At 36.0% G+C, this 18,720-nt stretch overlaps 1 protein-coding gene across 1 annotated transcript in view; it reads left to right on the forward strand.

Annotated features, from left to right (window-relative positions):
* The first annotated feature begins 13,578 nt into the window (after window positions 1-13,578).
* Window positions 13,579-18,720, forward strand: part of RIMS2 (regulating synaptic membrane exocytosis 2) — a 761,226-nt gene continuing 756,084 nt past the window's right edge. Inside the window, exon 1 of the mRNA XM_051974462.1 lies at window positions 13,579-14,118. Coding sequence (XP_051830422.1) covers window positions 13,949-14,118 — 170 coding nt within the window. The 5' untranslated portion in view covers window positions 13,579-13,948. The remainder of the gene's footprint in view (window positions 14,119-18,720) is intronic.

Genomic DNA, 18,720 nt, shown 5'->3' on the forward strand with positions numbered 1-18,720 from the left:
TTCTGAAAAAGAAACTGTCATGTAGAAGAACTGGAGGAAGCAGTGTCACAAAAACCCAGATAGGGGAGAGTAATTGGCAGTGTCTTATACTGCAGAGAAGTCAAGAATTATGAGGGCTGAGAAAAGGCCATCAGATTTGATAAAGATAATAGACAACTTTGGAGAGAGTAGTTTTAATTGAATAATGAACCAAGAAGCTATAGTACTAGGGGGCTAAAAAGTGAATGAGGGAAAATGAAGTAGAGGCAATGAATAAAAAAAATTTTCTAGAAGTTGGTTCATGAAAGAAGGGAGAAGGGAAGATAGAGGGGTTACAGATAGAATTTGGAATTTAAAACTTAAAAAAACCCTAAATGTAAAAAAAAATGTTTTTACATGTAATTGAATATATATATATATACACACACACATATATATGTGTGTGTGTGTGTGTGTGTGTGTGTGTGTGTGTATACACATGTATGTATATATTTGAATAAAGATAGGATGCTATGGGCATGTGAAGGGAGAGATCATATATGAGGATGAAGAGAACTCCAAAGAATAGACAGAATTAGAGTGGATATAATATAGGAGATGGAGAATGTTGATTTTGAGAAAAAGCTAGTTCAGTTTGGCTAGAATCCAGAAGGCTTAAAATACAATACAATGTAAAATACATAAGGAAAAGTAGGGTGGAACTAGATTGTGGATGGCCTAAATATCAAGTAGAGGACTCTGTATTATATTCTAGAGGCAACAGAGAGCCACTGACTTTTTTTTTTAAATGCTTGAGAATAAAGGGGATCAGACCTATGTCTTAGGAAGATTGTTTCAGCCACTGTGGAGGGCAGAAGTATCAAACTTATTGCTTATGTAGAGGATGGATTAGAGAGAGAAAAACTAGAATAAGGAAAACCAATTAGATTTGTTAAAATTGTATAGATATATTTTGGTTTTATATCACCTTCATTTATGAATATTTCCCTCTCTCCTTTACCCAAAGAACCATTCCTGGAATTAGAGGGACCGCACAATGGCTGGTAACCTGGATTTGGAGTCAGGAAGAACTAAATTCAAATTCAGACTCATATATTTGTCCTAGCTGTGTGACTAAGGTCACAATTCACTTAATCTCTGTTTGCCTAAGTTTTTTAAACTATAAAATGGGATAATAACAGGACCTACCACCCAGGATTGTTGTGGGTATCTAATGAGATAATATTTATAAAGTGCAGCACAGTTTTGACACATGGTAGATATTATATGAATGATTTCTCCTTTTTCCTTCCTTCCTTATATGAGTAAAAAAGAAAGAGCAAAAAAGAAAATTCAGTAAAACCAACCAACACATCAGTCAAGACTGACAGTATATACGATGTTCTACAGCCATAATCTCCTGCCTCATAATCTCTGCAAAGAAGGGAGGAAACTACATTCTTGTAACTTTCATAGAACCAAGCTTGAGAGATGGGGTATGTTTGTGAAATGGAAATAATGAGGCTTACATTATTTTGGGGAAAGAAATTATTTAGACTAAATAGCAATTGAGGTCCATTCTGACTTGGAGATTTAGTGTAAGTATTTGAAAACTAGGGAGCACTTATGTGCATATATATATATGCATATAAAATATATGTATATGTAAATAAGCAAATACACAATGTGCATGTATGCAAACATACATCCCCCACAAATATTAAATATATGCTATACAACATATATGTTATATAATACACTTGCTGTTGGATCATTTTAATAGCATGTGATTCCTCATGATCCCCGTTGGGGTTTTCTTGGAAAAGATGATGGAATGATTAGTCATTTCCTTCTTCAGTTCATTTTACAGATGAGGAAACTGAGGCAAACAGGATAAAGTGCCACAGCCACACAGTTGGTAAATTTCTGAGGCCAGATTTGAACTTACAAAGATGAGTATTCCTGATTCCAGGAATACTGGATTCAAAATGTAGATCTTCCCCATATATATATTTATGCATACATACATACGTACATATATATATATATACATATACATATATACACATATATGTATATATATATACACACACATTTCCCTGTGGGATTTTCATACATAAACAATACATACACATCTCATGGGAGGTAAGGACAGGTATTATGTGGGATCTGATCTGGACTATCCTGTCTCCATGAGGTCTTTATTCCTTTATAAGAAATATTGGAAAGGATATTGTTGACAATCTAAGTGTTATTAGTGGAGGGCAGGCAGGCTCTGGATGACCAAGTAGACACTTCCCCCCCCGCCCCCTCCCCAGTCTCAAAGAGTGGCAATAGCCTACAATTAGATCTATTCACAACCTCCAAATATCTCTAGTTTAGACAAGTCTTTTAAGGGGTTTAGAGGATACTCTTAAAGTGAAGGGCTAACCCTCAGTTTATATCACCATTTTAGCCTCTTCCCAATTAAATGCTGTTTGTACAAAAGGCCATTACAAATTAAAAAGCTCAAGTAAGTCCATTTATTCAAGCAAAAACATAAAATGAAGTCAAGGATTTCATAATACATATTAGAACAGACCAAAGAAATATAATAGTACAAAAAACCCTTTACCTGGGAACAAGATAAAACCTATAGATTGAAACCAAGAGAGAGAGAATGACCTCATTGTTTGGAGGTCCACTCCCAGAAGCTTCTAGGTTAAGGAACATGATAAGGGCATGACTTAGAGGTTCTAATATGCTTTCTAAAAATTTGCAGCTCCACCACCCTTCCTTCGAGGTCCTTTTATCAAAGTGTCTCTACACAACTGAAGTCCCTTAAACATATATGCATAATCACTCTCACAATTCTTTCAACCAATCAAGAGTAAAATCCCCTTCTGCATAGGGCTGTCTTTTCATCACTTTATCTCATTCAGAATGGGTGTTTCATATTGTAGGAATGTGAATTTTTATTATTGAAGTTCATAAATTTAGAAGTCAGAGGTTACTGAATCCAATTTTATGAATGAGAAAAATGAGACCCTAAAAGGTGTAGGTAGTAAATGCCAGAGTGAGGATTTGAACAGAGGTTTTCTGTCACATCTCAGAGTTGTTATGAGGATCAAATGAGGTATTTGCAAAAGTGTTTACCAAGTACCTGATGTTCAGTAGGTACTTAATGAATCCTTGTTTTCCTATACTTCTTCTTTGTGAACACATGGAGTATGGGGAAGGAAGCCATAATGATAAAAAAGAAGTTGGTAGGGGTTCAGGTAAATGTATAGAACAAACACTGATTTTCAAAATTTTAATGGATTTGGTAATCTCAAAAAATTTAGAAAAATCTTTGTAAAGTTGAGTACAGTGATGTTGTGTGTCTATATAAGTATATGTATAACACGAGCTGAATATTCCCCAGCATGCCCCAAGAGGTATTGTTTGGTTCATTTTAGAAGTAAGGTTTAGTTATTATTTTTCAAAGTTTAGTTGTTTTAGCGTCTTGGTTTGATGAATAAAAATTATGTCCCCTGTTATTTAATTATTATTTAAAACCAATTATTACTTTAAAACAATTGATATTTAAAATTAGTTATTATTTAAATGTTCTTTTAAAAAATAAAATTTTGTATACTCCAGTGAAAAGAATTGGGCATACCTATATGTGTCTATTCCAGTTTGTCCTACTCTATCTACTCATGTGTCCTATTGAATTTAAAATTTATGTTATCATTCTAGTGAATTAGATTCTGTTTTCATTGTGTATCTCCTTACAAGATTCTGAAATTAATTCCAGGAGGTCCTAGTTTTGACCTCTTCTTTTCTGAGAATTATCATAGCAAACATGAAGCCTAATGTTTCTTGCTTGATTGAACCACTACTCACAGCAGTTTTGAATGGCTCCTTAATTGAATCTTACTTATGCATTATTTTGATATGGTTAGTATACCAGTTGCTATTCTTACAAACTAAATTACAATGAGATCATTTCTTCAGGGTTGCTATGGTCTCAGGACTACTGGGATTTCCACAAGACTATGTGGGAGTGGCTTCTCTCTGGACAAGAGAATTGTAATTTCAAGTGTCTATTCAGAGGCTCTTTCATATATATATATATATATATATCCCATCAAATTATTATCCTTCCTTTTTAATTTGCCAGATGTTTTTCCTATCTTGAAAAAATCTATTGTGTTATGATTCGCTTGATAGAAAATAAATCCTAACAAGAGAAACTCCATTAAAACCGGTATAGTTTATTATTTGAACATAATTTAGTGGGAATGATTTGAATTATGCAATTATCATTTACTTTATCTATATTTGCTCCAATTTTTTAGGTGTATATGTTGTTTTCATGATAGAATGTAAACTCTATGGAGGCTTTCATTTTTATTTTTGAGTCTCCAGCACCTTAGATTTTTGTTCTTCAGTTGTATCTTATTCTTCATGACTCTGTATGGTAAAATTTTCTTGGCAAAGATAGTGGAGTGATTTGTCATTTCCTTCTCCAGTATTTTACCAGTCTTCACTTGAAGATCTTCAGTGATGGAGAACTTACTACCTTCCAAGACAGCTTGTTCCATTTTTTAACAGATCAAATAGCAAATTTTTCTTTATTTAAGTTAAAATCTTCCCTCCCTTCAGCTTCCCCTCATTGTTGCTAGTTCTGTCCTCTGGCAAAACATTTTGTCTTACATAAGATGAGCTTCATAATACAATAATACTAAAAAACAAACATCTGGTAGCCAGTCTAGCCTCTTATATCTCAAGTGTTTTCTTAAGCACTTGGATTTTGATAGGTGTCTTCTTTATGGTAATTTGATAATCATTAAATTGGTATTGAGATGTCATCTATTTTAATCAAATGAAGTGAGACTACTGGAACATGCTGTGGAAGTGTGCTCTTCCCATATGTCAGTACCCAGGGATAAATTCCCTTTTACCCCTAGTTATGGTTTTGAGCATAGTCTATGGATATTTTTGGATATTTAATGGATATTTTTCTTTTCATCACTTTTGCTTCTGAATATATAGCTCTTCCTTCCACTCAACTTCCCAGAAAATCCTTCTTTGTAATAAAGAGTAAAGAAAACAAAACAGTTCAACAAAATCAACTAACATCTCAACTGTGCCTTGCAGTATATTCTCTGTTTCTGCAAAGAAGGAAGGAAGATGAATTTTTTTCTCTTTTCTTTTGGATCCAAGCTTGACTGTCATCATTATACATTTTTTTATTGTGGTTGATATTCTTTCCACATTTACACAGTTGTAGTAGAACATTATAAATATTGATCTATGTCAATGCAAAAGAAATTTCCTTAATTAGATTCAGGCTAAATTGCAGGAAATATATGTTTCAATATAATTCTTAGATATTCTACAAAATGCCCAGTCATTCAAGATAGTAAATCCATGTTGCTGTTTCTGTAATAATGGGCTGACTTCCTGCTGACTTATAGGGTACAGGCTATAATAGGCTTGAATTGTTTTTATTCTTCTGCTCATCCTTTCCTTTCCTATTTGTTGTGAGATGTGAAGAAGCTTTTTTTTCTCCTGTCTCCCCTTTTCTTCAGTGTTATATGAGACTAATCAGAAAGATAGTGAGGTAATCAAGTCTATGGTACCATTAGTGCACAGTTGATAGTAAGCTTTGCATCTCTTTTTATCAGATGTGGGATGTTGTTTCTTGAATTTCAGAGACTGGTAGTATATAAGACATGGAAGAAAGTAGTTGGATCAGACACCATCCAGATAAGATTGAAGTGATGATGGGGGAGGGACCCGGAAGGAAGAATGGCATCTAAAATATATAACAACCTTTTCAATCTTTTAAATTGTAGAATATGAAATTATCCTTTGCTTTTGAAAGTCACAATTTTATGGGGACTTCTAGATCCTTGATTCTTGGTCAAGACTTATAAACTCAATTCTAAAATGCTTCTCATTTAAAGATAAAGATTTTTTTTCTATTCATTTGGGAAGTTTTCCTCAATTTATCATGTCTAAATGAATATCTTTAATTTTAAGATTATCCTGAAAATCATGCAAAATAATCATCACTATTACTCTGTAAAATACTTCAAAATGTGACTACTCTCCCAGAAATCTTCACTGAAATTCAGATTAATAGAGATGTCTAATAAAATAAAAAAATAAAAGCTTTGCTAATCCCATTTGATTTAATATTTTCCACCATTGCATTTAATTTCTTATTTTTATTAAAATATATTCTGTTATAATTTGTTAAGAATTAATTCATATTATCTTAGGTTTCAGAAGTTTGAGGTAAAGTATAGCTTAATAAGAAAGTTCAAAGAACTTGACGTCAAAAGACAATGTGGTATGATGGAAAACAGTGTTGTATCTAGACATAGAAGACTTGGGTCAAAATTGCAGCTTGGTTGCTTTCCAACTGTGTGATTTCAAGCAAGCCACTTAGCTTATTTGGGCCTGAATTTCTTTATAAAATGAGGGTGTTGGAATACATTACTAGGTCTTTTCCTAGTACTTTGATCCTATGACTTAGGTTAGACTATGGGTATGCGCAGTTACTAGCCTTGTGATCTTTAGGTAAGCAAACTAACATTTCTGAGCCTGAGTCCTCATCTGCAAAATGAGAACAATCATACTTACGTTACCTGCTTTACTGGGTTGTTGTAAAGAATGTAATTTATGAACCTTACTTCAATGTTTAACTATGTCATTGCTATTGCCTGTTATCCTCATATTTTCAACAATTCCCTTTCTACTAGGGAGCCTTGGGGACAAAATTAGTTGACTTGGATTTTATAATATCATTAATATAATATAATCAACCCTCACTCTGAAGTTAATTTCTGCTAATGGGTTGTTCAACCTTTGTTTCAAGTTTTTTTTTTTTTTGCTTTGGTTATTAAATATTTCAGAGAGATATTGCCAACTTTCTTTAAAAGAAATTTCACTGACCAGCAGCATGAATACAGAAGAGGCTTGGAGAGACTTATATGAACTGATGCTAAGTGAAATGAGCAGAACCAGGAGAACATTATATACTTCAACAATGATATTGTATGAGAATGTATTCTGATGGAACAAAGAGAAGATCTAACTCAATTCCAATTGATCAATGATGGACAGAAGCAGCTACACCCAGAGAAGGAACACTGGGAAATGAATGTAAACTGTTTGCATTTTTGTTTTTCTTCCCAGGTTATTTTTATCTTCTGAATCCAATTCTTCCTGTGCAACAAGAGAACTGTTCAATTCTGCATATATATATATAGTATCTAGGATATACTGTGACATATTTAACATGTATAGGACTGTTTGCCATCTGGGGAAGGGGTAGAGGGGAAAAGTGAGAACAGAAGTGAGTACAAGGGACAATGTTGTAAAAAATTACCCAGGCATATATTCTGTCAATAAAAAATTATAATTATATTTAAAAAAGAAATTTCACGTATTGGTACAAGTTTATGATAATTAACCCAAATTCACAGAGGCAACATGCCAAACTGAGCAACTTCTGAAACTAAAAGAAAAAAAGAATCAAAAAAGAAATTGTTGTCCAATAGGGTATAACTAAGATAAATATCTCAGGTATGGATAGGTACAATATTTCCTTAGAAATCTTAATGTCCATTGTGGTTTAGGATTGCTAGATGGGATTGAAAACAGCAGTAAGTTTCTGCTATTTATAATACTATAAACAGCATTTGTAGTAGGAGATCAAAAAAGATAAAGTGTTTTGCAAACTTTGAAGTGCTTATAAATGGTAGTTATTAAATGATAATTATTTAATAATTTAAAATAATGTGATTATTATTTTAAAAAAACTATTTAATTTCCAACATTTATAAACACCCTAACGTTTGCAAAGCACTTTATATATGTGATCTCTTTTGATTTTAACAATGACTCTAAAAGGTAGTTTCTAATATAATCCTTACTTAACAGATGAAGAAACTGAGTCTGAATGAGGGGATGTGGCTTGCTTCATTTACATGACTAGTAAATATTGGAAGCAGATCTTCTTGATATCGAGTCTACTACCATTACACTACTATCTAAATGGTGTAGCTAAGATAAACAGAACATGATTTCTCAAGATCCTTTTAAGTCTAGGGTTCACGAATCATATGATATAATAATCAAGAAATAATTCATTCTATTTCTAACTATATAAAATTATGCTCTTATTTGTGTTTATATCCATTACATTACTTCATACTGTTACTAAAATACTAATAGAGCATTGTATTATCACAATTTTTTAGGCATACGTATTTGTACAATTATTTTGCTGCACAAGAAACATCAGATCAAAAAGAAAAAAAATGAGAAAGAAAATAAAATTCAAGTGAACAACAAAAAAAGAAGTAAAATTGCTATGTTGTGATCCATACTCAGTTCCCACAGTCCTCTCTTTGGGGTACTATCAACAATTTAATGCAATAAACACTTATAGGAACATATTTAGAAAGAACAAATATTTAGAAGTGAAGACAGTGCCTACCCCAACATCAGAAAAACCTAGGTTCAAGTCTTGCTTCTATATGTAATGTCTGTGTGACTTTGAACAAGTCACTGATAATTCTCATGCTCACTCCCTGTCAATATGATAAAAATGGAAAGTTACTGAATAATTTCTGATTTGCAGTAATAAATAGAGCTTATTCATCAGACATTCTTTGTACTAACAAAATCATTGCTCCAGACCCCATCTACCTTCAATATTTATTGAGTAACTCCAATGTGTAGGACACTGTATGAGAGAGCTGAAAGGAAAAAAAAATGAATAATACCATTCTTGCATTCAAAAATTAATAGTTTAACAGAAAATCTTTAAACTTTGTCTTTTCCATGGTGCCTAACATAGTGTTCTCTATGTATTGAGTTACTGTTAAACATGTATTAAGTACTAACTATATGCCAGGCACTGTGCTAAGTACTGAAGATACAAATAAAGACAAAAGAGTTGTTCAAGAGTTCATAGTTTAATGGACAAGTTAACATGCCAACAACTATGTGCAAACAAAATATAGACAGAATAAGTTGAAGGGGATCTAGGGGAGTGAAGAGAAGGATTTTAACTGGGACTTGGAGGAAGCCAGGAAGGAGAGATTAGAGAAAAAGCATATAGATAAATAGGACATTTACTGAAAATGGCCAGAATCAACAAAAGGAGTGTTCTATGAGAGAAACTGCAAAGAAGCCAGTGTCATTGGATTGTAGGATATAGAAGGGGTGAGTAAAGTCTAAGAAGATTAGAAATGTAGGAAGGGGTCAGCTTGTAAAGGGCTTTTAATGACAAATAGGATTGCATACTTGATCCTGGAGGTGGTAGGGAAGCACTGGAGTGTATACATACATACATACATATGTATATATGTATAAATATGTGTATACATGTATGTATGTAAACATACACATGCACATATTATATATGACAGTCATAGCTATGCTTTAGAAAGATCTATCTCCTAATTATCAAAACCATTGTTTTTTCCTCAGTCCTCATTCTTCTTGACCCCATTGTAGCCTTTGATAGGGCAGTGTCAAAGATTACCAGAAGGTGTATTTGATATATACGTATATTATGAATACAAACATTGCAAATCATCAGTGTCAAAGACAAATAAAAATGGGGGCCACTAAATCATATATTTGCTATTATTGTTTAATGTCTGACTCTTTCATGACCCCATTTAGGTTTTTTGGGCAAAGACACTATTAGGTTGGTTTACCATTTCCTTCTCATTTTATAGATGAGGAAACTGAGATAAACAGTGACTTGCCCAGGTTCACAGCTAGTAAGGATCTGAAGCAGAATTTAAATTCCTGATTCGAGACCCAGTGATCTATCTACAAACTAACTTGGCCACTAAAAATCACTCATAGAAACCACATATTGACATTATTTGTATTCTATTGTATTTTAATTTATTTTGTTAAATATTTCCAATGACATTTTAATCTGGTTGAATAGCAATCAGGAGTATAGCTGACCATTTGTTCTATGCCTTTGGCATAAATAAAATTTCAGAAGCTAGGAATTATGGGGTAAATGTATGAGGTATATTTGGGAAAATGCAATAGTCCAATCTGGTTGGAATACAGGATGCTTTAAGGTTTGTAAAATACTTTGCAATTTCTTCTGAAAACCCTGGGATGAAGAGAATATTATTATCCCCATACAGATGAGGAAACTCAGACACACAGAGCATAAATTACTTGCTCAGGATCATATTGGTAGCTATTAAGTATCTGAGGTTGGATTTGAACAGAAATCTTCTTGACTCTAGGATCAACCTTCTAAATAATGTATCACCTAGCTACTATCCTTTCTTTTGGATTTGCAAAACACAATTCTTTTTTGGTGTCAGTTATTTTCTCTATCTTTTTTCTAGTGTCAGTAGTTTTTTCAGTTCTAGAAACTTTTCTTACCATTAGAAAACTGTTATTTTTAGGCAGCCAAGAAGACATGTATTTAAATTCAGTCTTCAACACTTACTAATTGTGTGACCTTGGGCACATCATTTAATTTCTACTCAGTTTCCTCATCTGTAAAATGGAGATAATAATAGAGCACCTACAACTATGATTAGCACAATGTTTGGCACAAAATAAGCATTAAATAAATGGTTGTTTCTGTTCTTCCTCTAGGTCATATGTTTGTATCAAGGACTAGAATGGTGTTGCACAAAAGTACAGTGTTATCATGAAGTCATACAGTCTAAAACATCTATGTGGAGAAAGTGAAAAAGGTTCACCCTGAAACTTTACTTTAAACTTTCAAAGATCCAGTGCCTCTGTGCTAAAAATACTCTGATTCTCATCTCAAGAGGAAGGATCACATTCAAGTCCTAAGCCAAAGGATTAAGCCAAAGATACATAAACCAAAGTAAAGATTCATCACTCATCATCAAGTAAAATTATAACACTGGCTTTAAGGAATAAGTTCCCACAGAAAATTGGAATATTTTCTTAAATTTTGAATGTTTTTGCTATGAAACAATATTTCTTCAACAAACTTTATAATAAAGCAGTTCTTCAGAAATAGAGATTTGATCTAGTTAGTCCTCCTAATCAATGAATTCCAGTCCGTCTGATTTATCCCTGAGATCAAAGTCCTTTTCAATATTCTTATGTCTTCTCACCCCCCTCTCCCAACATACTCAACAATCCAGTGACATTGTCCTTCTTGCTGTACCCCTCACGAAACACTTCTCTGTACCTGAATGCTTTCTTTGGCTGTTGCTAAAGCTTAAAATTCTCTCACTTTTCATTTCTGCCTCCGGACTTTCTTGCCTTCCTCTAAGTTTCAGTTAAAATGAAGGCTTTTGAGATCCCTTCTAATTGTAGGACTCCCCTCCCCCATTTATTATTTTCAATTAATCTTTTCTATATCTCATTTGTTCATAGTTGCTGAAACATTATCTTCGCCATTACATTGGGAGCTCCTTGAAGCAGGGAATAATTTGCCTTTTTGTATTCTCAGCACATAGAAGGCACTTGTTTATTGACATTAGAATTTTTTCTTTAAATTGTAATTTATGTTACGTTGTCCTAATGTATATTTGCATGTTATTTGGAGGAGGAACGAGCATGTTTATTGTTTTTTAATTTTTGTTTGTTTTTCTCTCCATTCATATTTTGCTAAAGTGTAATTAGAGAAAACAAATCATCTCCCCTGCTTTTGCAGGTACAAATGCAGGAACTGGACGGTTTTTGTAGTGTGTAGGTAATTTAGGCAGAAAGTTCTCCCTTTTCTTCTTTAGGTTTTATGGAACAGGATAAAAAGGAAGGCAAAAAAAAAAAAAAAGTAGGAAGCGATGCTCCAATTTTTTTTCAGGGAATTCCAAGGCATCTTCACTCAGCTCTGGAACAAGAATCCGTGGAGGTATCTGGGAGACAGCAGCAGGAAGACAACTTACTACAAACTACAAACACAAAATCCCACAAGGTTTTTACACTACCGATTTGATAGTAATCTGGCCCAGTCCTAAACTACTTGCGCGTGGGAGCAGGGAATACGCTCACCATTTCCCAGTACAGCTCCAAGCTCTCATCTCCATAGGGTCCACCTCTTTTCCTCTTCTTCCACATTTCCGCCCTCCCCTTCTTCCCCTCTCTTTCCCTCCTCCCTCCAGCTGGGCTAGTTGTCAGGGCAGCGCCCGGCACCGGCGGGAGTCCAGACGCCGCGTCTCCAGCAATTCTCCTGGGACTTGTCTCCTCCTATTCTCCTCATTCTCGCCTAGCTCCCTCCCTCTCAAATCCGGCGGGATTTCATGCAAGCCATTTCTGAGTTTATTATTATTATTAATAAATCCGATCACCCCTCCCCCCTGCTCTTTCTTTCTTAGAGTGTCAGAAGAGCGAAGGAGCTGGGACATTGAATACCGGTCCCTAGCTCAGCAATATACTATCTCCTACCCGCCCTGCTTCCTGCACACTCCCCCTCCCTACAGGTCTCCCTCCGTGGGCGGCGGCGGCTGGGAGACGGAGCCCCAGCGGGTGACTGACTCCCTCGGGGGCGTCCCGCCATGCCCCGGGCTCGGCGGCAGCAAGGAGCAGAGAACTGGGAACGATTGCCAGAAAGCGAAGCGGCCCTGCGTGAGAGGAGGAGCTGGGGACTGTCGGTAGCGGCAGCAGCAGCAACTGCTGAGCTCGGGATCCAGACACCCTAAAGGCTACTTTATGGACTCGGGGACGGCAACCGCCGCCTCCATATGAGCGAGCTGTCTCCATCTCCAGCGGGCACTCTCAGTACGTTAGAACTTGTTTTGACTTCCATTCATTTACCCGAGGAGGCCTTCACTACAAGATTCCGCGCTTCTTTCTCACCTCACCTTTCTCTCCTTTTGCCCTTTCTCTCCTTTGCTTTAACCCCGTAGTCTCAGTTCCTCGGTGCCCACCCCCGCAGTCTTTTGACCATCACTTTCTCCTCAAGATGTCCTCACTCGCTGGCGCTAGAATACCACTGTGACGTGATCGGTCCTAAAGACTTGAATTCCACCCCCCCCCCTTCCCCTCTTCTTTTAAAAAATCATCTACCTTCTCTTACTACCAGTTCTCCACTTCTTCCCTTCATCAATCCCCCCCTTTGCCCTCGAGTCCCTTTTCTTCTAGCTTCCCCAAAGTGTCTTTTCAACTGAGTTCACGGGACTTTTAGAGTCCCCACTTATTATTTAATCAAGATTTTCATTTTAAGCTTCTACCATCCTAGCTCCCTCAGCTCCGCACAGTCAACGCGCGCGCACCTACACTCACTTTCCAGCCCTCGGATTTCCACCCCAAACCAGCACTCATAATCCAGTTTTCTAACACTCTTAAGGCACACGCGTGCTCACCCTTTCTAAACATACTCCACCCACCCTTATCTTTCAAGCAGCTCCCCTAACTCCCCCAATCCACACACACACCGGCAAACACACACTTACTCCATACAGCTGTCTGGCTTCCTCACAGTTACCCCACCCCTCAACCGTCCCTTCCACCTTCCTTGTTCCACCCTCCCTTGGCACTTGTCACACTCTCTAGATCTCTTTGCTCTTTGCACCCCCCCCCCCAACCACTCACTTTCCAATCTCTCTCTCTCTCTCTCTCTCTCTCTCTCCTCTCTCTCTCTCTCTCTCTCTCTCTCTCTCTGTGTCTTCGTCCCTATATCTTCCCTCTCTCCACCCCTTCCCCTTCCCCTTCCCCTTCCCTTCAGAAAGAAGAAAAGAAACCTAAACTCCTCACTCCACAACCCCTCCTTTCTCTCTCCTATCCCCTCCCCCCCAACTCTCATCCTCTCCTCCCCTCCCCCCTGCTATTTATTTATTGGGGGAGGGGGGTGTTGCCGTTGATTGAAAGGGTATTGATTTGTATGTATTTCTCCCAGCGCTGGTGGCCGCCGCCGCCCCTGCCACCACTACTGCTGCTGCTGCTGCCGCCGCCACCACCGATACCGCTGCTATTGCCGCCGCCGCCGCCACTTCAGTTGCTACAGTATTTCCTATAGTGTTGTTCAGCTCCACCAAACATGTCGGCTCCTGTCGGGCCCCGGGGCGGCCCTGTTCCTCCTCCTCCTCAGCAGCCTATGCAGCCCGAGATGCCCGACCTCAGCCACCTCACGGAGGAGGAGAGGAAAATTATTCTAGCAGTCATGGACAGGCAGAAGAAAGAAGAGGAAAAGGAGCAATCGGTGCTCAAGTAAGGACTACGGCTCCATGTCCGGTTCTCTTTCTCTCCCCACCACCCCTCGTCCCCCCCCCCTTCCATCCCTCCATCCCCCTTTCCCTTCCCCCTCTTTTCTTCCCCCCCCCCCCACCCCGTCTAGACAGAACCCTGTTGTCTCTGGGTCATTCCCTTTCCCTTGTTATTTTTCTCTCTTAGTCGCGTTGTCGGGTGCGTTTTTGAGGAGGTTGTTTGGTGTTTTATCGCCTCGGGTGTTTTCCGTTTGTCTGTGCGCTGGTGGAGGAGGGTGGGGGTGTGTGGAACGGTGTTCAGAGAGGGACGGCACTGATGTTAAGGGTGCTGCTGGTGGAAGGAAGAATAGGAGTTTTATTTTGGGCAGTTTTATTTTCCAAATGCCTTCCGGTTTTCCCTCGTTTTAGGTTTGCTCTGGGGAGGGGGGTGGGGTGTGTGTTCCGGCGGTGCAGGTGCTGAATTGAGGATTCTCTGCGTCCCTTCATCCTTTCCCCTCCACCCCCCTCTTGGAGGCAATGACTGGGGCAAGGAATCCAATATGGCCGTGCACAGGTGCTCTTCTCACTAGTGCTGGTGCAAAAGAGGGCTGAGCCGGTGCTTCAGATGTGACGGGTTAGAGGCCTCCGGTTCGGCTTTCTCCTTCAGTGCAATTCTGTCCCTGAACGTGTTTGCAAGTGCAGAACTGACTGGGGTGTGTGTGGAAGTGAGCAAAAGGGCGGATACGTATTCTAGGGGCCTAGGCTTAGCCCTGGCTTTGGGTGGGTGTGCAACCGGCGCCATCTTCCAACCCCTCCCCCTCATCGTATTTCAACACCCCTGCACTCAGCTGCTCTTCCTGTTTGTAACTACTAAATCTGTTTAATCCAGAAGGACCGATAGTCCCCACCCCTACTACACTTTTGGGTGCTTTCTGCCATGTGAAGTTCTGTTATTCCTATGAATAATCTAGGGGACTGGAATTTCCTTAAACTGGAGATAGCAGCAATAGCGAGAGCCACATTTTAGACGGGGTTTAGCAGTTCTGTAACTTCAGCACCAGGGAACTGTCCAGACAGGGTTGTGTATCCATTGCTTTGAAACTGTTTCCGCTGTCTGTCAGTGTTGCTCAGAGATTTGTTTGGTCAAGTTCCCTTTAAATGTTTTATGGTTATGTGATTCCTTAGAAGTGCAGTGTGACAGAGATTGTGAAGAAGACATATCACCTTAAAAAACAAAACAGAACAAAACAAAAAACAAACCACTACTTCGTTTTTAGATTGTTTCATTTTCCTTGAAGAGCTTGGAATATGATATTTACATAAAATTTAAGACATCTTACATGTCAGCATTGAGGAAATGAATGCCTTTTGCAGTGCTATCAAATGAAACTTGTCCATATTCTGTGCTTACTCCTTATACACCACAGAAGCACCCAAAGAAGAATGTTTCAATGTGATGAAACTACCATGCTGACCTGTAATAACTTAGAGGATTAAAAATAAAAAGTCTCTGTGTTTAGTAGCCTTTCTTAATCTATAAACAAACCATTCATTTGTGTAAACAAAAACATAATATGTATTAGTTTTTTTATATTTCATATTTTAAATAAAACTACTACTTAAAATAGTTTATTGTATGAAGTACATTTTCATGAGATACTTGAAATACTTCCAGAAAGACACTGCTCCTTTAAAATAACCAATTATCCATAATATTCTGAACCCTGTATACATGCTACTTAAAAATAATTGGTCTTGGAGAGCAATAAATGTATTTTAATGCTTGTTTGACAATTTATTTGTTTCATTAGTGACTGTGGCATGAAAAAATTAACTCATTTAAATAATTTATTTCATTTAATGGACAATAAGACTTTATTTTCTAAAAGCCTCTTATGTATAACTCAAAACAAATATTTTGCCAAATTCTTGAAAATTTTTATTTGCAGAAAATTGAAATGATATTTTCTGTAATTGTTACTTACAGTAAATTAAATAATATGGTGCTTGAGTTTTACTAAACTGCTACTTAAATAAAAAAAATTGTGTTGCTATAATTCATGTACTTTGATGTAATTTGTATTTTCATTAACATGAAACTTTATTTTATTGTGTAATTACATATTTAATCAATACAGTAGTTCAATGATAATAGACACATCCAAATTTATCAAAAATTTCAGTTAAAACATATTTGAAAGAAATGTAATAAGATGGGCTATACTCGCTTTCAATAGCATGAATTGAGAGACTGACAAATATATTTCTACCTATATTATTATAAAGTTTTAAAATGATTATTACATGATTCCAAAAGGTTTTAGGAATTTTGGAGTAACTTTTTAAGGAAGATTGGAGTAAAATGCTATACCTAATGGTTTAAAAATATTGGAATAAAATCAAATTTGAAAATTGTTTTCCCTTTTACTGTAATTACATAGACATGCAGCCAAACTTATGGGCAATAGCTTGTGACACTGCTCAAAATTTATAAGCAAAATGTACAATTGTGGTAAGCCTTTTCCAGGTAGGTCTGTGTGTATATAGTACATCTGTAGCTAAACTTGTGCAGTAAGCAAACAATGCAATATTTGTTCAGTAAATATTAACATTATATTTGCATAGTTTCTGATAAAGACTAGCCTGGCTTATGCTGATGTATGTTCATAAAATTTATGAAAGTATCCTGATAAATGCCTTATTCAGTTTCTTAGAATATATATTTATAATGTATGTTTGTATATATATATATGTGTGTATACATACACATATTCATATGTAAACACACACACACATATATATCTTAGCTGTATCATTTTGTGACTTATAACTCCAAATTTACTACAGATTGACAATTGACTATCCAGAGTTTCAGAATTTATAAAATCATAGATTTAGATTAATAGGATATAAAGTAGTCTCAGTAGTCTAAGTCCTATTTTACAGATGAGGAAACTGAGGCTGAGGAAGTTAAGTGACTCATTTAAAGCCAGATAGGTAGTAAATATGTGAAATGGGATTATTATTATAGAGCGCTTAACACAAAGACATAATTATTTAAGGAACAAAGTATTTGATTATTTCAAAGACTTAAAATATATTTTGTTTTGAATTGTATAAAAGGAAAAAGAAGAAATATAAACATTACAAATAAAACCTTTTATATTAGCATAGAAAGTTAAAAATTGAATTTAATAAAGTTGGCCATTAGTAGGAATAGCAAAGAGAGCCTTAAAGGTGCTTACTAACAAACATTGTAAAATGTTAGTATTTATGGACAAAGCCCTCATTATTTTTTTCCACTAGTTACTATTTATCCAATTATCCAGCTAATAGACCCCTTGCTTTTCCTTTTTACTACTAATTTTTTTTTGGGGGAGTGGAGTTGGCATCTCTACCAAGTAGGCGGAGAGGACCAAAAAGAGGAAACAAAATTCAGATGATCTGTTCTGCTACTTTTTGTCAGTTTTGGTTTAAAAAAAAACACAACATTCTAAGACATTGATTCTTTTGACTAAAATTTGTAGATAATCTGTAAACTTCTCTTATACTTTTCCTCATTAGTTTTAATAATCAAGAATTGCATACTATTCTTAGTATTTCCCTCAGTGTCTAATTCAGGACTCACATTTTAAAGAAAGCTTTCTATACCATAATAATGCCATTTGCCAAGGGCTTTTACACTTTGCAAAAAAACAAACAAACAAACAAAAACCTTTCACATCTTCTTTTATCTAGATCTAATATGATTTTTCATTTCTTGGAATTCCTATAGTTGGCATATTATTATGATTCTTTTTTTTAATGGATGGAATCATTTACTCTATAAATGTCTATTTTCTTACTTGCTTTAATATTGTCAGTGATTCTATTAGAAAGGAAAATACACAGAAAGTAATAGGCAGCGCATTAATTCCTTTAGCAAATATCAATCTAGTTTTTTTTTACATGTGTGTTCAGATCTATTATTTCACTGATGTAGGAAAATCATAAGGAAACTATTTCTGTCAATTAAGATCACCAATTGCTATGGAACTTGTTCTTAGAGAGCTGCTGGGGCCACTCAGAGATTAATACACTTAATATGTATTAAGTCACATAGAACCAATATGTTAGTGTCTGAATTTCAGGTTTTCTGAACTTTGGGAACATTTACTCTCCCTCCTCCCATCTATCATATGTGTTATAATTGCCCATAAAATGTAAATGATTAATTTTCAAAATTTCTTTCACATGTATCTTTACTGGTTTTATTATTTTTCAATTTTTATTTAAATATTCTGAAGAATTAGTTTGGTATTTCAGTAAGGGAATTTAATAATCAATCCAGCACAAATTATTATGATAGAGTGATGAAACCATTTAGATATATAGGCATTCAATGTATGGAAAAATGACTATAAAAAGTTTTTTAAGGACTTAATCTGACAGGAAATGTATGCCATTTAATCATGAAGGTATATAACATAAGTTTTGTATCGACACATAAATTTTTAGACTGTTTTTACTTTCCACTTCTAAGCCAAAACTATATTGGTGTTTGTTTTTTAAACTTAAAATGCAACCCCTGAAGTTATTTTATCTTGTGAAGAAGGATCTAATTAAAAAATTCTGCACAGTGTCTTTC

This window comes from Antechinus flavipes, chromosome 1 (genome assembly GCF_016432865.1).
Source record: "Antechinus flavipes isolate AdamAnt ecotype Samford, QLD, Australia chromosome 1, AdamAnt_v2, whole genome shotgun sequence".
Taxonomy (NCBI): Eukaryota; Metazoa; Chordata; class Mammalia; order Dasyuromorphia; family Dasyuridae; genus Antechinus; species Antechinus flavipes.